Below are 24831 nucleotides of genomic sequence, written 5' to 3' on the forward strand. Positions count from 1 at the left end.
TCTCCATGCAAAAGGGAGGATCGGCCCCTGCTGTGATACCCTTCCTCCTGTCACTGGAGTAGAGGACACTCCATGCTGGGGGATCTCGTAGGGTGGGGAAAGTGGCAGGGGAAGAGACATACATCATGCTCCTTCGGCCTCTGAGGGCCTTAAGATATTTCAGCCCCCAGCCTTTCCTGCACAGCCCCTCTGGGGACACAGACACACACACTATCAGCACTCCAATGAAGCCAGGAAGCAGACGGCTGCCCAGCCAAGACCAGAGACACAGGGCCTCTGAGAAGACGGCCCTGGCTCTTCCAACTAGGTTTGGGGGAGGCAGAGAGGAGGTGACTCCATTTAGAGATTTCCTCCCACAAAGCCCCCTCCTGCAGCTTTTCAAAATGGGGAGCGGATGATCTGATGCCCCACTTTTAACTTAAGGGCTTGTCTCCACTGCAGCGCTAGCTCAAGGTATAACTTGAGCACTGCCCCTAACCTGACCCCCATCCACACACACAAATCTCTAGCTTGGGTTAGGTGCTGCGTTAAATTCGAGGTAGCTGGCCTGTCACAGGGGTGGTGAGGAAGCTTGAGTGCTGCTGATGCTCAAGCAAATAACGCAGAAGGAATGCAGCTGCTCTGTGTGGCTAATCCAACCCATCTGGGTTATTTTGCGGTAGGCCCGCCACCGTCGCTCAAGCTAGCTAACTTGACTGTAGATGACCACAAAGTAAGTTTGAGTCAAGACATCCCCTTAGTCCACAATGACATCAGAGACAGGCAAACTGCTCAGAGGCAGATTTTTTTCAAACCTCTCCAATACTTTCCCTACACATGCACTTGATGGCTCATTCACACACACACCCCTACACACACACCCTTTCTAAAATCCTAGAGATAAGGAGGGCCTTGAATTTACAGTTTTCAGGAGGTTGTTTTTCTGTTCGTTTTTTAAACACACAGCCCTGGATCTCACAGACCTTCTTCCCTACAGATGAAGTTCTGTGGCACGTCTCCAAAACAGCAGAGATAAAAATGGGTGTCGTTTATGCTGAAAAGCAGAGGCGAGGCACGAACCAATGCTTATTTTCATACTTTTTTCCAATATGTACCTTGTATTTGCATGCCGATTGTGCCATGCTGCGGACCGAGACAACAGACCCCTTACAACACTCAGCATTTACACCTCACATTGCAAACCACAGCAGTCACATTCAGCTAATCCAGCCAACCCCTGCACAGACTTCAGGGAGGCTGCTCTGTGCTTCTCAGTCCGGCGAACATCCTCGTGAGGTAGGGGAGGCGTCATTAGCCCCATTTTATAGCTAGGGAATGACAGCACCAAAAGGCTAAGGACGACATTTTCAGAAGTGGCCTCCGATTTTGGGTGCCTCAGTATTAGGGTGTCCAGATCCAGGCACCTGGATTTTCATAGGTGCTGCATACCCACTGCTCCGACTGCCTTTCACTGGAGTCGTACCCACTCAGCACTTGGGCACCCAAAAATTAAGGAACTCAAAGACAGCGGAGAAATCCAGGCCCAAGTGACTTTCCTAAATATCACACACCAATTTAGTGTAAGAACAGAGAATCAAACACAAGAGTGTCTAGTTCCTACCCTTGTGATTAGACTATGTCAAGGACCAGAAAGTCAGTTTCCATCATCTACCCTGTCCCGGCAAGTTACTTCATGCACGCAGACCCCTGCACCGAGCCCAACTGACTACATCCTGTCTGCAGTGGAGAGACACTCACAGGAGCGACTGAATGTGACTTGCGGAGCAGCTGGTAGGATCGGGGCCATAGAAGTGCTATATAACATATATATATATATATTGCAGCTGGTCCTGCCCCTTCCACTCCCTGCCTGAGCCACACGGATAGGGGCCCAGGCAGGCACAGCAGGAGGACAGAGCCCCTCTCTCTCCCAGCAGGGCAATCTGGGGGGGCATTTGACCCTGCAAGCCCCCTCTCCCCCCGGCCCCAGGGAAGTTAACAGCAGAACTCCCATTGTTTTCCGTGGGGCCAGCATGTCACCCCATGTGCATACACAGAGGGATGGTGTCGCTCACCACAGAACTGCAGCCACTTCTGGGGTGCCACACAGCCACTGCAGGACAGCACACAACAAAAGCCACACAGACAGTAAGTGAAGAACACCTCGTCCAAGGAAAGCTGCTACATATGGGCTCCAAACGCCAGCGAGGACCAGCCAGCTGCAGTTACTGCCAGGCAGGCCATTTGAACCACGAACATTATTTACTTTCTGAGCCACACAAACCCTGGCGCTCCGCTCTTGCTGTGCATCAGAGGTCTCCAAGATGACATGCATTCAAACAGCTGCCCTGGCGCCGGAGCAGAAGCCAGCCTACTCCAGCCGAGGCACGGCAGAAGGAAAGCAGGGTCAGAAAAGCTGGGACAAGCCGGGAGCTCCAGCCCAGGGAATTAAGCTGCTCCTTAGAGAGAAAAAGGCTCTTGGGAATCCAGAAAAGCCCAATTGGGGGCTGGCTTCATTCCAGCCCCTCTTTCCCCAGGCCAGCTGGTCCCCCCAACACCTCCCACCCAGCCCCAGCCAGCGACCCCTCTCACCCAGAAGTTCCCCTTGAACAGAGTCTCCTTCATGGTGCAGGAAGAGCTGCAGCAGAGTCCCCCAGCGCCCCAGGCTGCACAGAGACTGAGCCACTCCAGCCACACTGAAAGTCGATAACTTTTTAGTTCCTCCTCGATCCCTGGTGCCTGCCGCTGGCTCCTCTGGGTCCTAAACCCCAGAGCAAGCAACCAGCCACCCTGCTTTCTCCCCTCCTCCCTGCCAAGCCAGCGATTATCTGCATGGGATTTCAGGACTTTCCTCCTGCATTTCTGGGCTTGTTTCCTTTTTAGTGGCTCTTTTCTTGGGGAAGAAGGGCAAGGAATGGAGAGAGCCTGGGCTTTAGGAGTGAAGGGCTCAGCAAGTCCACCCCTGGCTGGATGTTTCCTCCCTAGGCTACTTAATGCGTGCAGCAGATTACAAAATCATGGGTCAAGTCTCTGCCCCAAATCAGTGTGGCCTAGCGGAGTGAGCACTGGGCTGGGATTTAGGGGACCAGGACTCTAATCCCAGCTCTGCTGCAGGACGGCAGGGTGACCTCAGGCAAGTGACTCTCTGTGCCTCAGTTTCCCCTTCTAAAAATGGAGATAATTAATGATACTGACCTCCTTTGTAAAGTGCTCTGAGAGCTACTGATGAACATAGCTGTAAGAGCTAGGCAGTATGATTAATAATAATCCTATGTTAAATTGCTAATGCATGTACAACCCTTTGCAGCTGTAAAGCATTATGAGGCAAAGAACATGGTCAAGAATGATGTGGGGCCAGATGTTTGAATTGCTCAGTGCCCATGACTGGTTCTGGATGGGCCTTAGCCTTTCCAAGTTAATGATCTGTAACACAAACAGCTATTTGCAGGGCTGAATCAAGGGGTGAGGGTGAGGAGTAACTCAAGGGCAGAATGGAAATACCCAGAGAAAGAGGGGGAAACACCACCAGTCATCACTGCCCACTGGTAACCACCATCAAATAAATAATATATGGAGATATACCTGCCTCATAGAGCTAGAATGAACCAAAAGTTATTGAGTCCAGTCTGCTGCCTTCACTAGCAGGACCAAGTACTGTCCCTAAGAGATTTTTTTTTGCCCTGATCCCTAAATGGCCCCTTCAAGGATAGAACTTATGAGGGTAGGTTTAAGCAGGCTAATACTCAAATCACTGAGCTATCCCTCCCCCGAGTGGGCATAGTTTCATTACATGTTTGCCAACAGGCAGAGGACACCATTAGTTCAGTGTAACTGGCTGTACAGCATTCCCACAAGGTGTGTGTGAATTTCTCCTCTGATTAGATCATTAATGGATTCCAAGGCAGGAGGGTTCATTGTGATCATCTAGTCTGACCTCCAGTAGACCGGAAACCTCGCCCTAGGATTGCTCATCACCTCAGAAAATCAGACTCTTTAATGATGTCTCAAGTTGGACACCCAAAATTAGTGCCCACTTTTGAGCCTAAGGGAGGACAGACCCCCTCTCAGTAGGGCAATCTATGGGGGGCCTTTGACCCTAGTGTCACACAGTGAGCGAGGAGCATTGCCAGGATGAGAACCCAAGCTTTATCCTACTAATTGCTAGACAGTGCTGCTTTCCCTGCATGCATCTGATTATTTTCCATAGAGCCAACGCCTTGCTTTAGTAACAAGCACTGCTGTCAGCAAGAACCTTCTGACATGAACCTGCAGGTCCATTTACTGACATCTGACTAATCAAACACAGCCTAGAATTAGTCAGTCTCATGGCTGCTTTTCAGCCACTGGATAACCAAAACCTGCAGAAACTCAGCGTATCCTAGGGTAATATTTGCTGTCAGTCAGTTACTAATGCTTCTTCCCACAAAGAGGCAATAGAAGGTGGCAGATCTCATTCGGGTTAAGTTAACTTGGGCGATTGGCACCTGAGTTTTAACCTCGTCTGAACCTGAGCAGCCATACTGCAAAGTCGTATTACCGGCACTACTGTGTCCTCACTGTTTCTGCACTCCCCCATGTGTTGCTGGAGGTTACAACCCCTGGTTGTTTGTGCTGAGACACTCTAGGATTCTTTCCCACTCAATAGTGAGAGAACTCTTCAGAAGGCACCATGGTAAGGCATTGGAGGACTATCAGCACTGAAGTGATTTATCCTACATCCACACTGGAAAGTGGACAGGTTCCAGCCCAAGTTGAAGCAGAGCCTGGGTTCTAATCTATGCTCCCATAAGATTAGCCAGGGTTAAAAGCACCTCCCAATCCAGGTACACGGTTTTTGTGTGTGGATGGGAGGGTTGGGCTAAAACCTGGGTAAGAGCCTGGGTTAACGTTGCAATGTCGACGTGCAGCTGTCTACGTGGTTTATTACACACTGTAACTAACAAGGTAAACCCAAATCACTCCACGGCGGGAGAGTGTTGTCCCCATGAGGAACGATCTAGAGGTAAAATGAGAATCTGCTGGAGGCCACGTCATTGTGTGCAAAGGCCCCATGTGGCTGCATTGGCTCCAGGGACCGTAGCCATTTCTAGCTTCCTGGCAACACTGTTCATGTCAACTACTTAATATGGCTGCATAGACTGTATTTACTTTTCAAAGGACAGCAGGTTAGTAGGGGCGATGATGCACATATCACCAGCTCCCAGGATGGGGAAAGATTCTGCTATAAAGGCAGCTATCCATATTTTCCACGTGAGTACGGGGTCCCCTCTGCATGGAATCATCCAGACCTTAGCTTGCAAAGTGTGTTGGGATCCTTCAGAATGAAAGCGTGTCAATATGCATCCTGTGTTGTTGTTGTGAGGTGCCATCTAAACCCAAGTAGGAAGCCTGGAGGAAATAGGCCCTTCTACTTGAAAACATCAAAGGATCATCTCTAGTCCTTTGCAGGACACAAAAGCAAGGAGTGTGAGCTGGAGCTGGGGACCCCATGCAAACTGAAACCACCAAGATTTGCCCAGTGCTAGATGGACGTCACACCATTCATCTCCAAAATACCAAGGCTTCTATCTAGACGAGGAGAGGGAGCTTGTAATTTCTTATGATTTCTGGGCCAGCCACTTGAAGATGACATAGTAGTCATCAATACTTGAGCAGCGCTTGCCATTCCATCCTGGAGAGGGCAACAGTAACCTCAGCTGCCACACGCTGGTAATAACGTGCATGAAGAGGCGGGAGCGGAGAACACCATGTGGAAGGAGGAATGAGCACTCAGCGTTGTTCATTACAGGCTTTGAGTAGCTACCTAACAATTAGCAATGTCATTTGTTCATTAACATCCCACAAAAGCAGAAAGACCTGGCAGTTGCTTCAATGAATCCGCCCTGTCGAGTTACTAAGAATAACTCTGCTGTTGATGAGAAAAATAAAACAGGTTCCTGCTCTATGTCACATAACCCTGTGATTCAGAGCGGGAACAGGAAGCGGGGCTGTTGAGAATGATAATTAAATCCATTAGTCTCCCTTTCTATTCAGGGTAAAGATAAGGAAAGCTTTGGGTCAGGTCAGTCCTCCATGCATAGAGATTTGTCTGTTTTTAAATGTGACACCAGCAGGCACCAATCTGATTAATTCCTCCTAATGGGGTTTCTTTCTCCTCTGATACAGACAGTGTCTGCAGCATCCTTAGGGAAGGGATATTTGTACAGTTTAACATGCCGATGTATGATTGGCCTCTTTGAGAGAACAAAAGCTGCCCACCATGAAGTATGTTTGAAGAGATAACGTTCCATGCTCAGTAATAACAGCATGAAAACTATTAACTCATGAGGTTCCCTAATTCCTGTCCCAAGAGCGATGGAATAATGACTCTCCACGTATGTTGTCTCAAGCTTTGGGGGTGTACAATGAAAGAGCACTTGTACCCATCCAAGAATCTACTGGTGCTCTGGGAGCATTCATGGACTTAGCCTCACTGCTTGCAGAGTTTGCAGAGCCAGCCTTAGGCCCACAGAACAATTTTTCACACAGATGCACAAAGCCAATGGTTCTGGGGAACCATGATCACAGGCAGAGCTCCCTCTGCTGCCAGGAGGAGGAGAACCTGAAATAGATTTCCGTACTTATCATTTCCAGAGAAGCCTTTAGGGCTTCTCAAAACTTAACTGACGTATTGTTTATCAAACGGGGTAGACACACCCTTCCCGGCACAGATGGTTTTATGCTTAAGGCACTGGCCTGGGACTCAGGTGACCTAGGTTCAGTTCCCTGTTCAGCCACAGACATCCTGTGTGACCTTGGGCCAGTCACTTAGTCTCTCAGTGTAAAATGAGGATAACAATATTATTACTGATTTATGTTACCATAGCGCCTAGGAGCCCCTGGCATGGATCAGAGCCCCATTGTGCTAGACGCTGTACAAACACACAACAGAAGGATGGTTCCTGCCCCAAAGAGCTTACAATCTAAGTACTTCCTTTCTCCCAGTCCAGTTGTCTTATCTATGCATATTGTAAGCTGGCCAGGATGGGGTCTGACTCTCTCTATCCGCATGTACAGTGCTGGGCACAATGGGGTCCTGATCTCAATTGCCGTCTCTAGGCACCACCATAAAACAATAATAATAATCATCAGCTTCCGAGCCTACGTGGAGCCTAGCTACAAGCTGGGGACGGCCCATCATTGCCAGCTCTCAGAAAGGTTAGTTGAGGGACTGTCCTCCAAATGAACTGAGGCTGTGGGGCTGCTAGGTACCGGAGAATGTGGATGCATTCTGGTGAATTTGAGCATATATATGACTAGAGTTATACAATCATTAGCTAGTTAATTGTCACAGGCAGATAAAGTATCCACGTCACAGGTTTAAATATGGGGAAACTGAGGCAAAGATGCTAAGTGACTTGACTAAAGCCACAGAGGGAGTCAGTGATTGAGCTGAGATTAGCCCATTATTGTCCTTTGCTCTCAGTAGTTTACAGGGAATCTACAGGGAAAACCACAGAAACATCGTAAATGATCAGTTCCCATTGGTTGAGGCTGTCAGGGCTCCACAAGGAGAGGGGCTGAAATATATCTCGATATTTCTTGGTCTCTAAAAGCAGTGGGATCCCGTGGTCTGCATGTGTCCTAAAACCTGCCTCTGTCCCTGCGAGGTAGATAAGTATTATCACCCCCTCTGAACAGGTCGGGAAACTGAGGCAGAGAGTTGGAGAGTGATTTGGCTGAGGTCACATGGCAGAGCCAGGAGCAGAACCCCCATCTCCTAACTCCGAGTCCTGTGTCATAACCACAAAATCACTCTCCTACCGGAACCTCTGCCTGTAGCTATTTGTGGCACTCTTGTCTCTAACTGGCTAATTTTGCACATTCCTTTTATCATTCAGATACATGCCATACACAGGTGACCGATGCATTTGGAAAACCATCAGTCAATCACTATCCCTAGAGTTCACTCATTTTGCTGGTGGGCAGGGGGCATTACACTTTTCCCCCGCCCACCCCAAACACAGCCAAAGATTCTTACCTGCATCTGGGGTGCCATTGCCTTGAAGACAGGTTTTTCTATTAGGGCAAAGCTATTCCAAAAGAACTCCATGTCTCTCCTTCTCTCAGCACCTGCCAGCTCTGATGCACCATCCCAACTAGCAGAGCCCGTGGAACAGGTATGAACATAGGTACCAGGAAGGAGCCGCTGTTCTGTAGTTCTAGAGCAGAGCAGTCTGTGGAGTACGTGTAGGTGGGGCACTGCAGGGCAAACACCAGCATGGGGTGGTGTCTGGGGACATGTGAACCCGTGGGAAATGTCTCCACAGATTTATATAGTTGCATGATATGCACAAAAGTACAGAATCAAAAATGTGGCTCAAACATAGTCAAGTCCAAAAGCTGCATGGAAAACATACATGAAGGGACTTAAGAAAAATTAGGCTACTCCATTCAACATAAAGCAAATAATAATAATAATTTATAGAGATATCCTATCTCCTAGAACTGGAAAGGACCTTGAGTCCAGCCCCCTGCCTTCACTAGCAGGACCAAGTACTGATTTTGCCCCAGATCCCTAAGTGGCCCCCTCAAGGGCTGAACTCACAAGCCTGAGTTTAGGAGGCCCATGCTCAAACCACTGAGCTATCCCTCCCCCCAAACTGGAAACCAGGAACTTCTGAGTTCTAACCCTGCCTCTGACACTGGTTAATTGTGTAGCCTTGAGTACATTACAATACTTAAATCTTCCTGTGCCTCAGTTCCCCAACAGTAAAACAGAGGTGAGAATACTTCCTTACCTCATAAGAGGATTGTAAACTTAATTAATGTTTGTTAAACACTTTGAAGACACTTTATATGTCCTTAGTGTTATGCTGACGATGATACAAGCTTCAGAAAGAAGTCTTTCTGTTACCTTCAAACCAGATCAGTTCCTGCAAAGGCAGCAAAAGTTACTTCCTAAAGTCTTCCTTCCTCTTTGAAAAGGCCTTTCCACCACAAGAACAAAAATACTCTATTTCCCCATGTTAAGTATTCTCACACCTCTTGTCAAACTGTTTGTACTGAGCTATCTTGATTATCACTACAAACGTTTTTTCCTTTAATTAATTAGCCTATTAGAGTTGTAGGATAACTCCCACCTTTTCATGTTCTCTGTATGTGTATATACTGTATATCTCCTTACTATATGCTCCATTCTATGCATCCAATGAAGTGGGCTGTAGCCCATGAAAGCTTATGCTGAAATAAATTTGTTAGTCTCTAAGGTGCCACAAGTACTCCTGTTCTTTTTGCGGATACAGACTAACCCGGCTGCTACTCTGAAACTCACACCACTGGCACTCTTCTGCCCAGCAAACCCCAACCAACCACAAATAAATAACATTTTAAAAAAGCAAAAGCTTTACCTCTAGCAAAGTTTGTAATCCAAAAGAGAATAAATTAAATAAATTAATGGAGATATCCTATCTCCTAGAACTGGAAGGGACCTTGAAAGGTCATTGAGTCCAGCCCCCTGCCTTCACTAGCAGGACCAAGTACTGATTTTGCCCCAGATCCCTAAGTGGCCCCCTCAAAGATTGAACTCACAACCCTGGGGTTAGCAGGCCAATGCTCAAACCACTGAGCTATCCCTCCCAAGACACCATGGAATTCAATACGGACATTGCCGTTGATATTGATTTTTTGTGGCTGGTGCTCTGATACTATGGTGACAGGCACCAGCATGAAAACTCTAAGATAGAAAAGTATAGGGAGTGGATTATCAGATGGTGTAATTTGTCGGAGCTCCATAATTTACACCAGTTGATAATCTGCCCCAATAACTTCTGAGTCAGAAAGGAGAGAAATATCTGGATTCCTAGAAATCCTGGGTTGTGTCCACAGCCTTGAATTATAAAGAAGATTGAGGGTGGACCTGATAAGAGTCTTCAAATATGTTAAGCGCTGTGATAAAGGAGAAAATGGTCAATTGTTCTATGTCTTCTGAACATATGACAAGTAGTGATGGGCTTAATCTTCAGCAAGGGAGATTTGGATTAGATATTAGGAAAAACTTTCTAACATAAGGACAGATAGCACTGGAACAGACTTCGAATTGAGGTTCTATCATTGGAGGTTTTTAAGAAGAGGTTAGACAAACACCTGTCAAGGATGGACTAGATATACTTTGTCCTGCCTCAGCGAAGGGGGCTGGATTAGATGACCTCTTGAGGTCCCTTCCATCTCTTCATTTCTATTATTCTAACCCAAGTATGGACTAATACCAACATAGAAGTGTTTATATTCTGGTATATACCATATGGGAATGAAATATACCACTTCTATGCTGGTATAATTGTGTCCACACTTGGAGGATTGTACTGCTTCCACTGTACTGGTATAGATGAAGCACTACAATTTTTGTGTGTAGACAAGATCGTAACGTGCTCAGTTATGGGCATGGCAAAATACACTCGATTAGAAAGATAGGTACGTACGACTTGATCCGAAGCCATTGAAGTCAATGAGAATCTTTACATAAGTAAAGAAACCTGATTTTTCAGAAGTGAAGGGATCCACAAATCCCACGGAAGTCCAGGGGAACTGGGTGGGGGGCTCAGCACCTCTGCAGATGAGGCCCCACTTCTGTTGAGGCACCTGGTTTGCACATTCTGGCCCATATGTGGGTAAGAAGCTCCAGCCTGTATTGTTTTTTGTAACAACTGAGTGTGAAAGGTAGTTGTGAAAAAAAGGGTCACCAGTTGAAAGTGTTCTTTACTTACATGTGCAGATAAGGACAGAGGAGCCTACATTACATAGCTGCTCAGCTTGGCTTGATTTTTAAGTTCAGTATTTGTAAGGGAAGTGTCATTTTGGGCAGGATGGGGATGGAGGGAGAGGGAGGCTGTGGGTTGAAACCTGATTTTCAGAAGGGCTGAGCATCCACTAATCCCACTGAAGTCAATCAATGGAATCCAGCTAACAATCCACAGCCTCCCCCTTGCCCCTGTCCTGCCCAAAATGACACTTTCCTTACAAATATTTTAGAACGGCTACCTTTTGGCATGTATTTATCCATCACCCTCCAGTAACCTCCGCCTTACCAGTTCTTGGGCTCAGGACTGGAGTAACTGGGTGAAATTCTCTGGCTTGTGATTTAAAGGAGGTCAGATTAGATGACTGAATGGTCCCTTCTGGCTTTATAATTTATCACACGGTTCCCCTCCTCGTCCCAACCATGTCCCCCTGTGCTTCTCCTGGTCCTCTGCACACACACGCACGCACCCATCCTCTGTCAGGGCTGAAATGCTTGGGTAGAATGTATTACCAATTCCCCAGGGGGTCTAGTTTAAAGCAGAGATGTGGGACTCGGTTGTTGTTGTGCCTCAGTCCAAGAGTCCCTGAGGGCAGAGTTCCCAGGGAGACAGGTGAGGCCCCTTTCTCCACCCCCACCCCATTAGCCTCCCAAAAGCAGGCATGTCATTTGCTATGGGGCAAGAGGGGCAGCTTCCCCCTAGCCCCCTCACTCCCCAACTTTTCATAGGTCTGTACGCTCCATGCTTTCACTCCATTCATCAACTTTGGAAGCGGTCATTAGATAAGCAAACTCCCCCGACTGCTCCCTCAATTTTCCTGAAATGATGCCCCTCCCCAAGAGTATGTAGCTATTGGGTAGGACCTTGTTTAACAGGCTATTTACTAAAAAGAACAGACACACCACACAATCCATTGTCTACATCCAAGCTCTAAGATACAACCACATTTGCTCCAATCCCTCAGACAGAGACAAACACCTACAAGATCTCTATCAAGCATTCTTAAAACTACAGTACCCACCTGCTGAAGTAAAAAACCAGATTGACAGAGCCAGAAGAGTACCCAGAAACCACCTACTACAGGACAGGCCCAACAAAGAAAATAACAGAACGCCACTAGCCGCCACCTTCAGCCCCCAACTGAAACCTCTCCAGCGCATCATCAAAGATCTACAACCTATCCTGAAAGATGATCCCTCACTCTCACAGATATTGGGAGACAGACCAGTCCTCGCTTACAGACAGCCTCCCAACCTTAAGCAAATACTCACCAGCAACCGCACACCATACAACAAAAACACTAACCCAGGAACCTATCCTTGCAACAAAGCCCGATGCCAGTTCTGTCCACATATCTATTCAAGTGACACCATCATAGGACCTAATCACATCAGCCATACCATCAGGGGCTCCTTCACCTGCACATCTACCAACGTGATATATGCCATCATGTGCCAGCAATGCTCCTCTGCCATGTATATTGGCCAAACTGGACAGTCTCTACGCAAAAGAATTAATGGACACAAATCTGACATCAGGAATCATAACATTCAAAAACCAGTGGGAGAACACTTCAACCTCTCTAATCACTCAGTGACAGACTTGAAGGTGTCAGTTTTGCAACAAAAAAACTTCAAAAACAGACTCCAAAGAGAGACTGCTGAACTCGAATTAATATGCAAATTAGACACAATTAACTTAGGCCTAAACAGAGACTGGGAATGGTTGGTTCATTACACTAATTGAATTTTTTTTCCCCCATGTTAAGTTCTCCTCACACCTTCTATGGGTCATCTCGATTATCACGTCAAAGTTTTTTCTTCTGCTGCTACTGGTAGCTCATCTCAATTGATTGGCCTCTTACAATTGGTATGCGTACTTCCACCTTTTCATGTTCTCTGTATGTATAAATATCTTCTGTCTGTGTGTTCCACTCCATGCATCTGAAGAAGTGGGCTGTAACCCACGAAAGCTTATGCTGAAATAAATTTGTTAGTCTCTAAGGTGCCACAAGTACTCCTGTTCTTTTTGCGGATACAGACTAACACAGCTGCTACTTTGAAAGCAGGCTATTTACTGAGCACTCGGGAAGCTAGGAATGGGTAGAGAGCCAGCTGGTCACAGCTCAGCCTCAGGGTCAGAGCTGTCCCCTGCTGAAAGCCCTGGCTTTGTGGTTCCTCAAGTTAATCTCTGGGCTATTATTGGTTCATTAGCATTTCTAGTTTGTTTTCAGTCAATAAATAACCCTTTTCCCACCTCCAACATTGCAGACTTTGAACTTATTTGACCAAAATCAGTACTTACTGTTTGTCTGGCATCCCCAGCTTCCTGGAAAATGAGGGGCACCGGTGACATCCCAAGGGAATTGGTTAATTCTTGGGAAAGCTGGTGGGGGAAGGAGATATTTGGGCACGGGGTAGCTACAGAGAAGTAGCTTCAGCGCTCACCATGGAGCAGCTCTGTGCTTTCACAAACCCAGCTAATTCATCCTCACCACCTCTGTGAGGCGTGGAAGCCGTGTTATCCTCAGGCCACAGAGAGAGTCAGTGATGGGGAGCCCCAGGTGTCACAGGCCCTCAGTGCACGAGACAATGTCTTTCATTTAGTAGCTGATCTGGGCCTGGCCCTTGTGCACATGGGGCGGATGGGTGAACCTTCCTGTCCTTGTGCAGCCCATGTAAGAGCCAGACACACTGCAGTCCCTGAGTGCAAGGACTGCTTCCTCTGTACACTCTGATGAGTATGCAGTACCCCAAAGGGGCAGGACCATGCTGCTTCCTCTCAACTCTCCCTCCCACCCCCCAAGCAGTAGGTGTGCACCTCCTGGAGGAGCAAAGGTAACTGAATCTGTAGTTCAAATAACTTTCATCAGAGCCTGCTCAGATGCAATACTAATAGAGAGCCATGTGGCTGCATAGGGACATAGGACAGGACTAGGGTGACCATATGTCCCATTTTGGCCAGGACAGTCCTTTTTTTTAAGCCCTGTCCTAGCCATCCTGACTTTTTTGGCAAAACTGGTCATTTGTCCCTTTTGCTCTTGCCAACTGACCATGTGGGGGGGAGAGGGGGAAAGCAGCAATGCCAGACCTGCACTGGAGGGAGGGTTCGAGAGAGCGGCTCGGGCCAGGCCAGCCTTGTGCAGACTGGCAATGGGGTCTTGGGTCAGCCCCGCATCCAGAGTGTAGGGGGGACTCGGCTGTTCCCAAGCGAGCAGGGGATAGAAGGGGGCCTCGGGCCAGCCCTGCACAGGCAGGAGGCAGGGAGGGCTGGAGGGGGGGCTCACGGGAGGCAGGGGGGCAGGCCTTAGGCCAGCCCAGTGTGGTGTCCCTTTTTCCCTTTGGGAAAATATGGTCACCCTAGACAGGACCTTCTGGGTCATCAAGTCCAGTCCTCTGCCACTGCAGACAATCCTGTCATATAATCCCACTCAAAAATGTATCACGTTTCATTTTAAAACTAGTTAGGTTGTTTGCCCCCCACTACTCCTATTGGGAGGCTGATCCAGAATCTCACTCCTCTCATGTTAGACACCCTCTTCTAAATTCAGCCTAAATTGATTCATGGCCAGTTTGTACCAATTTGTTTTTGTGCCAACTTTGTCCTTCAGTTTAAATGCCTGGTGTAGGCACACCTCAGACATGACCTCCGGCAGCCAGCTCCAACTCCAAATGCTACATCCATTGCACAGGGACACCATGTGGATTTGTGGCCCTTTCTGGAGCACGTTGTGTCGTGAGGCTAACCCAGCTCACCCACCTACTGTATGTCATTTTTCCATCTGAGATCAATATGACAAGAGTGTTCATTTTCTTTAACTGTCTCAGAACACTAGAGAGCCCGACAGATCAGAATTTGCTTATGCAGTACATGCTGCAACATCTACTCTCCAGATCATATTGTATTTCTGAGCTAAACATATTTTTCTAGTCAAGCAATCGTGATCCTACAGTAATATTACATAGCTCTGATATAGCATGTGTTATCACTAGACCTCAAAGCACTTTACAATGTATTTATCTTCAGAACATCCCCGGGAGGCAGGTAACTATTACTGTCCCCATGGAACTGAGGCATAGAGAGATTAAGTGATTTGCCCTAAGGTCATACAGGAAGTCTGTGGCAGAGCAGGGAATTGAACCCAAGTCATTGGCTAGTGCTCAAATCACTGGGCCATGTGGTCTGTGCTGGTGGGGAGGATTACTACTGTAATAGTGTATTTTCTGGTCAACTTCCTGTACATTGCTACACTGTTTACTACTTGCAGTTTCAAGCAAAAATTGCTTATCCTCTGTTAGGCCCTGATCCAACCACCATTAAAATGAATGGCACTGGAGCAGAACCAGCATGGGGGGGGGGAATATGAAGACTCCTCTGAAGGGTGTAGCAGTGGGTATTCACCCCTTTGTTAGGGGGACCTAGGTCAGACTATTAATATGGAACAGTTACCACCATATTCTCTGTTAAGGAGGCAGGGTAGTACTAGAGATAGAAAATCAGGACTCCTGGGTTCTATTCCTACCTCTAGTAGGGTGACCAGATAGCAAGTGTGAAAAATTGGGATACTTTTTTGGGGGAGGCGGAGGGTGAGTATAGTTACATATATAAGACAAAGCCCCGGATATCAGAAAGTCTGGTCACCCTGCCTCTAGGCTACCATTGGCTTACTGTTTCACCCTGGCCAAGTCACGTAACCTTAGCTGACCTATCTATCAGATGAGGATAATAATACTTTGATACCGTCTGTCTGAGAGCTTTAATCAATGCATCAAAAGTGCATTGAGATTCTTGGTCAAAATATCCACGGGCGAGTCTTGCAAAATTAGGAGCATTTTGGGGGACTTTGCCTTGTTCTGAAGCAGCAGCAATGGCTACTGCTGGAGACTAGCTGGGCCATTGGCCTGACTTTGGGTGGCAATTCCTAACTACCGACTTAGCTGTATCTGCATAGTCAAAATTCACACCTGTAATCCTCCAATGCTGCAGCTCTACTAGTGGTCACCCTGGGAGAAGCTGTAGTCCAGACAGACCACAGGTGTTTTTAGCATTGGGTTATCTAACCGTACTTTGACTACCCTACGAAGCTTCCACTATTGCTACCACCGATGGGGAAATACACGGCCTCTTTTTCACCATGTAGGACAGGCCCCTGCCTTTTCTTTAGCCTTTCTGCTCAGCTTCCCACCTTGACAGTGCTTCTTCTTGTTTCAGCTACATCCACCTGCCAGGGAAATGGCCCTTGGCTATTTACTGTTAAACAGAGCCAGGATCGTGCATTGCTTCTGCGTGGAAACTAACTGCACAACTCACGGTCCCTGTTGAGCCATCTGCAAGGAGTGTCACTGAACGGAAATGTGCTAATAGGGATGCGGAAAAAACTATCAGTCAAGAGACATTCATACCAACATGGACTGGAATTTCATTGCTTTTCCCCCTTTCTGTTGTCACGCTCCCCAAAGCACATGCCTGTCTTCATCTACCAGGTACTCTCTGCACCTTCAGAACCCTGCCGGGTCCCAGCCTGGTAAGCAATCCCCACAAAGTGCTTTGCGGATGGACCAGCTTGACATTTTTCATGACACTTTTTTTTGAAATTGAAAAACAGTTCTTTTTCAATCAAAATATTTGCAAAAAAATAGCACTATCATTTTTGTTTGCCATTTAAAAAAATCTTTTTGAAATCTTGTGTGTCAGAGACTCCCCTTGGGATAACAAGCCTCAATTTCTTTGTTAAACTGACAAACTCATATAACTCATATAAGCTTGCAGCGTCCAGCAGGCATAACTGGACATTGCAAGGGTTGTGTCTGGGACCAGAGATATTGGCTAATATCATTCGGTTGCACAATCCAAGCAGCTCACATGCCAGAGGCTGTGTGGGAACAGCCCAGGAGTGGGGGTTCTCACAGCAGAGCAGGGTAAGGCTGGCTCCCAGAGTCAAGGATTGGAGTGACCTAGCAGATCACCGGTCCAGATAACACCAGAGGGGAACATCACACATTGGTAATAGCATAAGTAAATATTTATAGTACAATAGTGCCTGAATCCCCCAACAGACAATCCTTGCCTTGAAATTCATCTAGCCATCACAGTGCACTAATACAACCCTCAAGGAGGTAGTGAGTGTGGGAGGCAGTGAGTGGGCTGTGCTGTATAACTCACTAACTGGAAGATCCAAGTTTAACAATAAACTCTGTTATGGCATTATGAAACCTATTGAGTGGGCAAGTTAAGGTAAAAGCAAGCTTGGGAATAGACAAATGAAAATGAAGAAACCCTATGAAAAGGAGATGTTCAATCTAATGGGACAAAGTCATTTTAGAAGCCTTTTAATCCTCTTTAAAAGATCATCTCTTTAGAATCCCTGCAGCTCAAAAACAAACAAACCCTGACATTTCAGCTGGATGTGAGGTTTCTGGCCAGCCTGGCAACAAAAAGGTTAACTAGAAAAGGTGGCCTGTGTATCCCAAAACAGAACGTTCATGCTGCCAACCTGGAACCAGTCTGGGCTGATGTGTCTTTTGCTAGCAAAAGACAAAGTGAGGTCACAGAGATGCCTTCCCCATTGGGAGATTCAAGTCACTGTAACAGCTAGTGCATATGAAGCAATCTCAATCCGGTCCCTTCCTAGTTTTGCAATTACGATTCTTAGCTACTGCAAACTTCCACTTCTCATATTTTTAAAGATTCACTGTCCCTTTTTCTTTTCTGTGCTTTGTTTCCCCAGATTTATCAATCCTGAAATACTGTTATGTCTCTAAATTATTATAATCAGTGCTGTTTATGGCAAGAAACCCTGGTCTGGTCAGCTGATCCCAGGATGGGGAGCTGAGAACTGCTCCAGCTCTGACACTGATTATCTCTGTGGCTTTGTGCAAGTCTCTTAATCACTATATGCTCGTTTTCCTCAGCTAAAACAAGCTGTTGCACAGGAGAGTGCATTTGTTAATGTTTCTAAAATAATTATGTTAAATAAAATTAAAGTAAATTGAAGATCTGTGTGGGGAACTTTTATCAATAACATACAGTCAATCTTGAAATAACTCCATTCCACTGCCATTCACTATTTTCACTGATTTAAAAAAAAATCAGTGAAATTTACAGAAGTTACTAGTTTCAGAGTAGCAGCCGTGTTAGTCTGTATCCGCAAAAAGAACAGGAGTACTTGTGGCACCTTAGAGACTAACAAATTTATTAGAGCATAAGATTTCGTGGACTACAGCCCACTTCTTCGGATGCATATAGAGTTACTAGGTGCAGGCACTTGCCTCCATCACTCGGCATGGAAATGAATATCTGAGAATCAAGTTAAAATAAAAAAACCCTCTACAACAAAAAATATGGGTGTGAAATCCTGGCCCTCTTGAAGTCAATTAATTTTGCCATTGACTTCTGGGAGATAGTTTCACCTGTCCACTATAGCTGTGCGCTAACTTCACCACTCAGCCACTTCCACAATATCATTCCCACCTGCACCAAGGGAGGGATGACTCTTGACTTAGTGACTTCTATGCAGATATCTTCAGGCACAAGGATCTGCTCAGAAAGATGAGAATGCAGACTCACGGCCAAAGATTGTAAACACTTTGGGGAAGGGGCCTTGTTTGTATATTGGTCTGTAAAGTTTCTAGTATATTTTGGGTGCTATATAACTAATTAATTGGAAGGGGGTGGAATACACCAGACACATTGCTTTTGCGACTGACAGTAATTAGATACAATGGAAAATGCTCAGGCATACAATTATTTTCTTCATGAGCATAACCAGTACATTCTTAATAGAGGTGGTATTTTAAGGGGGTTTACTTATTTACATAAGAAACCAGGTTAAACGATACGATAAAATAATGTGGTTGCCACCATGTTCCACCCCAAAGGTGGCTGCATTTCCATTGTGGGTAAAGTGACCTCTATGTATCCTTTTATACCTAAAAGGGGCATTGTGAGGCTTGCTTATTGTTTGTGAATTGCTGAGAGAGCCTCAGATGAACGACTCCATAGAAGTGCAAACCACTGATTATTATTGAGCAAGGAAATACAACATATAGCAAATCTATACTGACCATCAGGTTTTTTCCCCCTCAAGGTATATTTATGTCAGGGAATTGAGAATGTTGTTCAGATCTCTGTTTCTTTTGTGAGTGGCACTGAACATACAACAATAAAAACGAGTCTTAAAAATCCTCCCAATAAGGGATCATCCCTCAGACTTTGACTGTAAGCTCTTTGAGGCAAGGATTGTCTTTGTCTTGTGTTTGTGCAGCTCCTAGCACAGCAGGATCCAGGTTCATGACTGAGACTCCTGAGTGCTACCGCAATACAAATAAATAATGATCATATCTGCAGGCCCGCCAGAAACTTGAATGTTAGTGGGTGAGGCTGATGAAAGCAACAAATACACCTCATGCTCCAGGCATTTGTGCCACCTGTTTCCTTGCACTGGGTTGTGAATTCAAAGTCCTCTTTTAGAAGGGAAGCAGCTATCTGGTTGCAAAATGTCTTTCCCCTTGACTTCAGAGCCGGGCTGAGCTCCACTGACGGATTCTCAGTGTGTCCGGGAAATGGAGAATTCTCTACATTGCTTTTAAAAGAGGCACCACATTTATATGTGTGTGTGTGTAACAGCCCTCTACAGCCAGCAGTGATTTCCATCATGGACATCCAGATTTTGGTACAGGAACTGCCCCTCGGCTTTACTCTATCACTTCACATGGGAATCCATTGGAGCTGGGTCTCTATTGTCCTCCCTATGTTGCTCTTATCTGTTACTGTTTTAGTGAAATAGTCCGTTACAATGTGCCCAGCACGGTCAGGGGCCGAGCAGACACCTCCTAGCCAGCTGTGTCGGGCATGGTTGGGGGTGGGTTAATTAGCTCTGCTCAGCACTTAGCAGGATTTCAGACTCCACAAAGATGTCTAAGTGCCCCACCTATGTTGGTTCAGAACTGACTTTCAGTCTCAAAAGCTGCCCTTAATCCCCCTTAATACACATAGGGCCGAGGCCCCCCTGCACAGTGCCTCCCTTTGAAGCCAATGGAAGTTACCCACCTGCATTGCCCCCCAGTTGCTGAGTGCTCTTCTTCCCTACCACTACTGCACCCTACACTGCTGAGTGTTGCTCTCTGGAAACGACAGCGCCGAAGAGCACAAATGAAGTGATGTGTGCGCCCACATTTAAGTTTGTAAAGATCTAGACAAAGGTTTCTAACTATCAGAGGAGTGAAGTTCTGGAACAGCCTTCCAAGGGGAGCAGTGGGGGCAAAAGACATATCTGGCTTCAAGACTAAGCTTGATACGTTTATGGAGGGGATGGTATGATGGGATAGCCTAATTTTGGCAATTAATTGATCTTTGACTATTAGTGGTAAATAAGCCCAATGGCCTGTGATGGGATGTTAGATGAGGTGGGATCTGAGTTACTACAGAGAATTCTTTCTTGGGTGTCTGGCTGCTGAGTCTTGCCCACATGCTCAGGGTTTAGCTGATCGCCATATTTGGGGTCAGGAAGGAATTTTCCTCCAGGGCAGATTGGCAGAGGCCCTGGGGGGTTTTCGTCTTCCTCTGCAGCATGGGGCACGGGGCACTTGCTGGAGGATTCTCTGCACCTTGAAGTCTTTAAACCATGATTTGAGGACTTCAATAGCTCAGACATAGGTTAGGGGTTTATTACAGGAGTGGGTGGGTGAGATTCTGTGGCCTGCGTCCTGCAGGAGGTCAGACTAGATGATCATAATGGTCCCTTCTGCTCTTAAAGTCTATGACTCTAGATCCACTTCGGGGTGAAAGTCACAACATAAACAGAAGACTAATTGTATGAAGCAATCAAAAAAATCGATTTAAATGCTATCCAAACCCAATTTGAAACCATCGTCCTTTGTGGTCAACATGCTCTAAAGCAGCCTGAATTTCTGACCCAAGGTGGGTCTTGCTAATTAGCATGACATTTCATGTTGCTGGTTTAACTGAGAAAACGGGGGTCATCTAATCAAAACCTCCATTTGGCATGTTCCAAAGCATTAGCTAAGATCTAGTCCTCTCTTCCTCCCCTTTCACAGACGACTAAAAAGATGCCAACAGACTTGGGTTCTGGTTCTACAAGCCGGGATGCAGGCGAGAGCCAAAAGCAGCTTCTCGGAGCACCTGACGTCCTGTAGAGATACAGGGCGAGGCTCATGAAGGAAATACTGACTGGATGTCATGGCATGAATGGAATGCACACGTCCTGCCTTTGCAGAGTGGATGAACTTTATGACCTGCTGGGTCTTTTCCATTTCTGTCTCCTCTGGATCTTGTGTCTACGATGTGTCACTTCTGCTCATTCTTCTCTATAGTGTTGACTGTGCTGAGACCTCCACTTCTTCTCCAATAAGTTTCCAGTCGTCATTCTTTCAATCCTTAACCTTAGAGAGGACACAAATGCCACAGCATTGGGGGAATTGATAACCATAGGCACCTGGGATTCCAGTGTGGTCCAAGGGCAATTCCATATGGAGAAACTGAGGAAAGCAAAGCTTATATTAAGAAGCAGAGCTTTGAATTGCCACACAATCCTTTTTTAGGCCACTAACTCCAGAAAGAGCACAGTTAACTAGGTTTAATAAAAATAGCAGATGTATAGCATGCCATTCATTGCAGAGAATCACTCCACCCACTAGTGAGATGCAGCCACCTCTCGAGTGGAATGTGACAGCTGTTTACCCACAGCACAACAGTCAAGGACAGAAACTGAAGACCACCACTGCCCATTGGAACGGCAGGGGAATTTCAGCAGGCAGAATGAAATTAGCCAAACTAAGCAAGTTTGTAGGCAGTGATGGGTAAGGTATGCTCTGTTGTGCAACTACGGTAAGTTTGAGGACTAATTCACCTCTGTCATCATCAGCAACAATATGAAATTCCAGCTGGGTATTTCAGAAATCAGTTCTCCCCTACAAGGAAGGGAGAAGGCTCATGGTGCTTAGTTGGTCATCAATGAATCAAAGCCATTAACAATTTTCATGAGATTAGAGTCATTGCATTGTGTTCAGATGACCTATTCCTGACAGTTCCTCTTGTCCCTGCCAAGGTCTTGAACTTGGCCGTGATGTGCTGCCCATACTTTAACAAGGGGCTCCTAAAAACATGTCAACCAAGTCTGAGATAAACCCCGGTGGGCTAACAAATGCATGTTCACACAGAGGAGGGCTGAAAGCCTGTTTATCTTCCCCTTTACTGAAACAAAGCTGCTCGGTTGTAACCAAGATGACACCATTTGGTGAACAGTGCATTTGCGGAGTACTTTTATACTTTGTTCTTGAGAACTGTGCTGAATACAACAGCAGTTTGTAACGAAAATGGCTTTGCAACCTTATTGACAGCAGTTACTACCCCTTTCAGAGTGGTAGTTGGACAGCGTTCAAGGTCTTACACAGCTGGGGAGGTTCCGGCAGGCTCCTCTGGGGCACTTCTCAAGATTCCTGCCGTGCAGTGAAATCTAGTCCACTGCAGAGATAAAAAATAGTTTGCTCTTCAGCACTATTTGATTCCTAGGGTTGAGTCTTGTCTAATACTTGTACAGGACTTTATGGATAACCTCTCAGATGTGTTCCTTAGTTTTTGTATGTCTGCTAGCACCCCTTATGCAATAGGTGCTCAAGATTATATACCAGTATCCGGAGAGAGCATGAACACCCTGTGTAGACAAGAGAGAGAATCCTCAATTTGTGAATCAAAACTGTCACCACATTGTGTTCAGCAATCCTGTTTCTAAGGTCTGGTCTACACTAACCCCCCAATTCGAACTAAGGTATGCAACTTCAGCTACGTGAATAACATAGCTGAAGTCGACGTACCTTAGTTCGAACTTACTGCGGTCCAGACGTGGCAGGCAGGCTCCCCCGTCGACTCCGCGTACTCCTCGCGCTAAGCAGGATTACGGAGTCGACGGGGAGCACTTCTGGGTTCGATTTATCGCGTCCAGACAAGACGCAATAAATTGAACCCAGAAGTTCGATTGCCTGCCGCCGAACCAGTGCGTAAGTATAGACAAGCCCAAAGAGTTTCTCCAGGCCCAGTACTCCTCCTGATAACAGCATTGTTAATCATCTAGCACCATCCTCTGGTCAAAGCATGTCACTTCACTTTCCAGCTAACCTTTTGGAAGTCCTAACTTATATTTTTTGTGTGCCTCTTAGTGCCTACTTCATCATCACGAGGAAACAGAATTTACACTTGTCTACCATTGGCATGCCTTTGGACAACATTAGAATTTAAGAGGGGGTAAAATTCTTACCTTAGCCCCCAGTCTTACTATATACCTGACCAGTGGTTCTCAACCCACGGCCCAATCAGCACACAGCTGCGGCCCATGTAACATCCTCAGGGCCATACAGGTAGTATATATATTGTGTGGACGCAGCCCATGTAACACAGAGAGATGCATATGTGGCCCACAATAGTAAATAGGTTGAGAACCAGTGCACCAGACTGTATATACGAGATGCACACACCTCAACATACACCAATGATCCTAGTGAAAAAATGTCAATAAATCCTGTCACAGCTACAGACCCTACAGTAACAAATTGTGTTAGGATATAGATATTCAGGCCTGTCTGCAAAGGCCTATACTTTAAGAATTTAGGTGTATTTTTATTACTTAGCTAGTTATAGAGGTATAAAAGAAAGAATTAAAATCACTGTCTGCCGGTGTAAGGGCCTTCTCGTACTGTGACAGTCTGAGGCCTTGTTCTTGGGCTAAGGCTAAGCAGCAAAGGCAGCCGTAAACTGGGAAATGTACGGTTACATCCTTACATTCCAAACTAGTTACATTGAAATCAGGTGCTCTTGGGCTGTTAGGAATACAATCCTGTCCTGATATTTTTATCACCTCCAGAGAAAGGGAAGAGCCTAGAGGTAAAAGGAAACTTAGTTTAATAGCATCCTCTCTGGCAAGAACTTACTTATTAATAGCTGGGATGTGAAATCCTCATTTTTGTATTGTTCTATCACTGTAGTCGTCACTTTCCTATAGTTTGTCTGTATAATCTGTGTCTGGTTCTGTAATTGTTTCTGTCTGCTGTATAATTAATTTTGCTGGGTGTAAACCAATTAAGGTGGTGGGATATAATTGGTTAAATAATCATGTTACAATATGTTAGGATTGGTTAGTTAAATTTTAGTAAAATGATTGGTTAAGGTATAGCTAAGCAAAACTCAATTTTTACTATATAGTCCGCAGTCAATCAGGAAGTAAGGGGAGGGGGAATGGGGAAATTGAAATTATGTTTTGCTAAGGGGGGGAATGGGAACAGGGAGACAGGCAAGGCTCTGTGGTGTCAGAGCTGGGAAGGGGGACACTGAGGAAGGAAACTGGAATCATGCTTGCTGGAAGTTAACCCCAATAAACATTGAATTGTTTGCACCTTTGGACTTCCAGTATTGTTGCTCTCTGTTCATGCAAGGACCAGGGAAGCGAGAGGGTGAAGAAATAAACCCCCTAACATCTTGGTGCCGTGACTCGGATACATCGCATCGGATAGGTGAGTGGCAGCCTGTAAGTCCCCCTCCCCAACAGTCCGCGCAGCTGCTTGGAGGGGGTATAGCAAACTCTCATGATGGTAGTTGCAGGTTCTGGCAAGCCAGGGCAAAGGATTTTTTGGATAAATGGATAAGAACCAGGGCCCATACCAGGTGCAGGGGTCAGCCTGGGATAAAATTAAAAAGGAAATGGAGGAAGTGTTTGGGGACCCTGAGGGACGGGGGTTGGCTAAGGAGCCCACCCTACTTTGGTATATGGGTAGTGAAAAAAGGTCCCTGCCCATTGAAACTAAATGCCTTCCAGGGAAAGGAGGCACTTCAGTCCACTTGTGAGAGGTTTGAAGTAAGGGCAGCATTATGGAAAGCTGCCAGTAATCTTTCAAGTTTGGTGCTGTTTCAGCAAGGGCTGCTGAAGGGTGGTAAATTAGTAAGGGGTGGTTAAAGATAATCTGGCACAACAGGGTTTAGAGTCAAAAGCAGAGTTAACAGACCACCTTTAGAGACCGGAGCTGGGACTTGGACCTGGGGGAGTGGAGGAAAAAAGAAAAGGTTTCAA

The 24831-nt window shown here is 46.2% G+C and overlaps 1 protein-coding gene across 1 annotated transcript in view; it reads right to left on the minus strand.

The window, feature by feature from the left end:
- PSTPIP2 (proline-serine-threonine phosphatase interacting protein 2) overlaps window positions 1–2701 on the minus strand; it is a 53860-nt gene extending 51159 nt beyond the window's left edge. The window contains exon 1 of the mRNA XM_034774045.1: window positions 2572–2701. Coding sequence (XP_034629936.1) covers window positions 2572–2604 — 33 coding nt within the window. The 5' untranslated portion in view covers window positions 2605–2701. The remainder of the gene's footprint in view (window positions 1–2571) is intronic.
- Window positions 2702–24831: the final 22130 nt, after the last annotated feature.

This window comes from Trachemys scripta, chromosome 6 (assembly GCF_013100865.1).
Source record: "Trachemys scripta elegans isolate TJP31775 chromosome 6, CAS_Tse_1.0, whole genome shotgun sequence".
Lineage (NCBI taxonomy): Eukaryota > Metazoa > Chordata > Testudines > Emydidae > Trachemys > Trachemys scripta.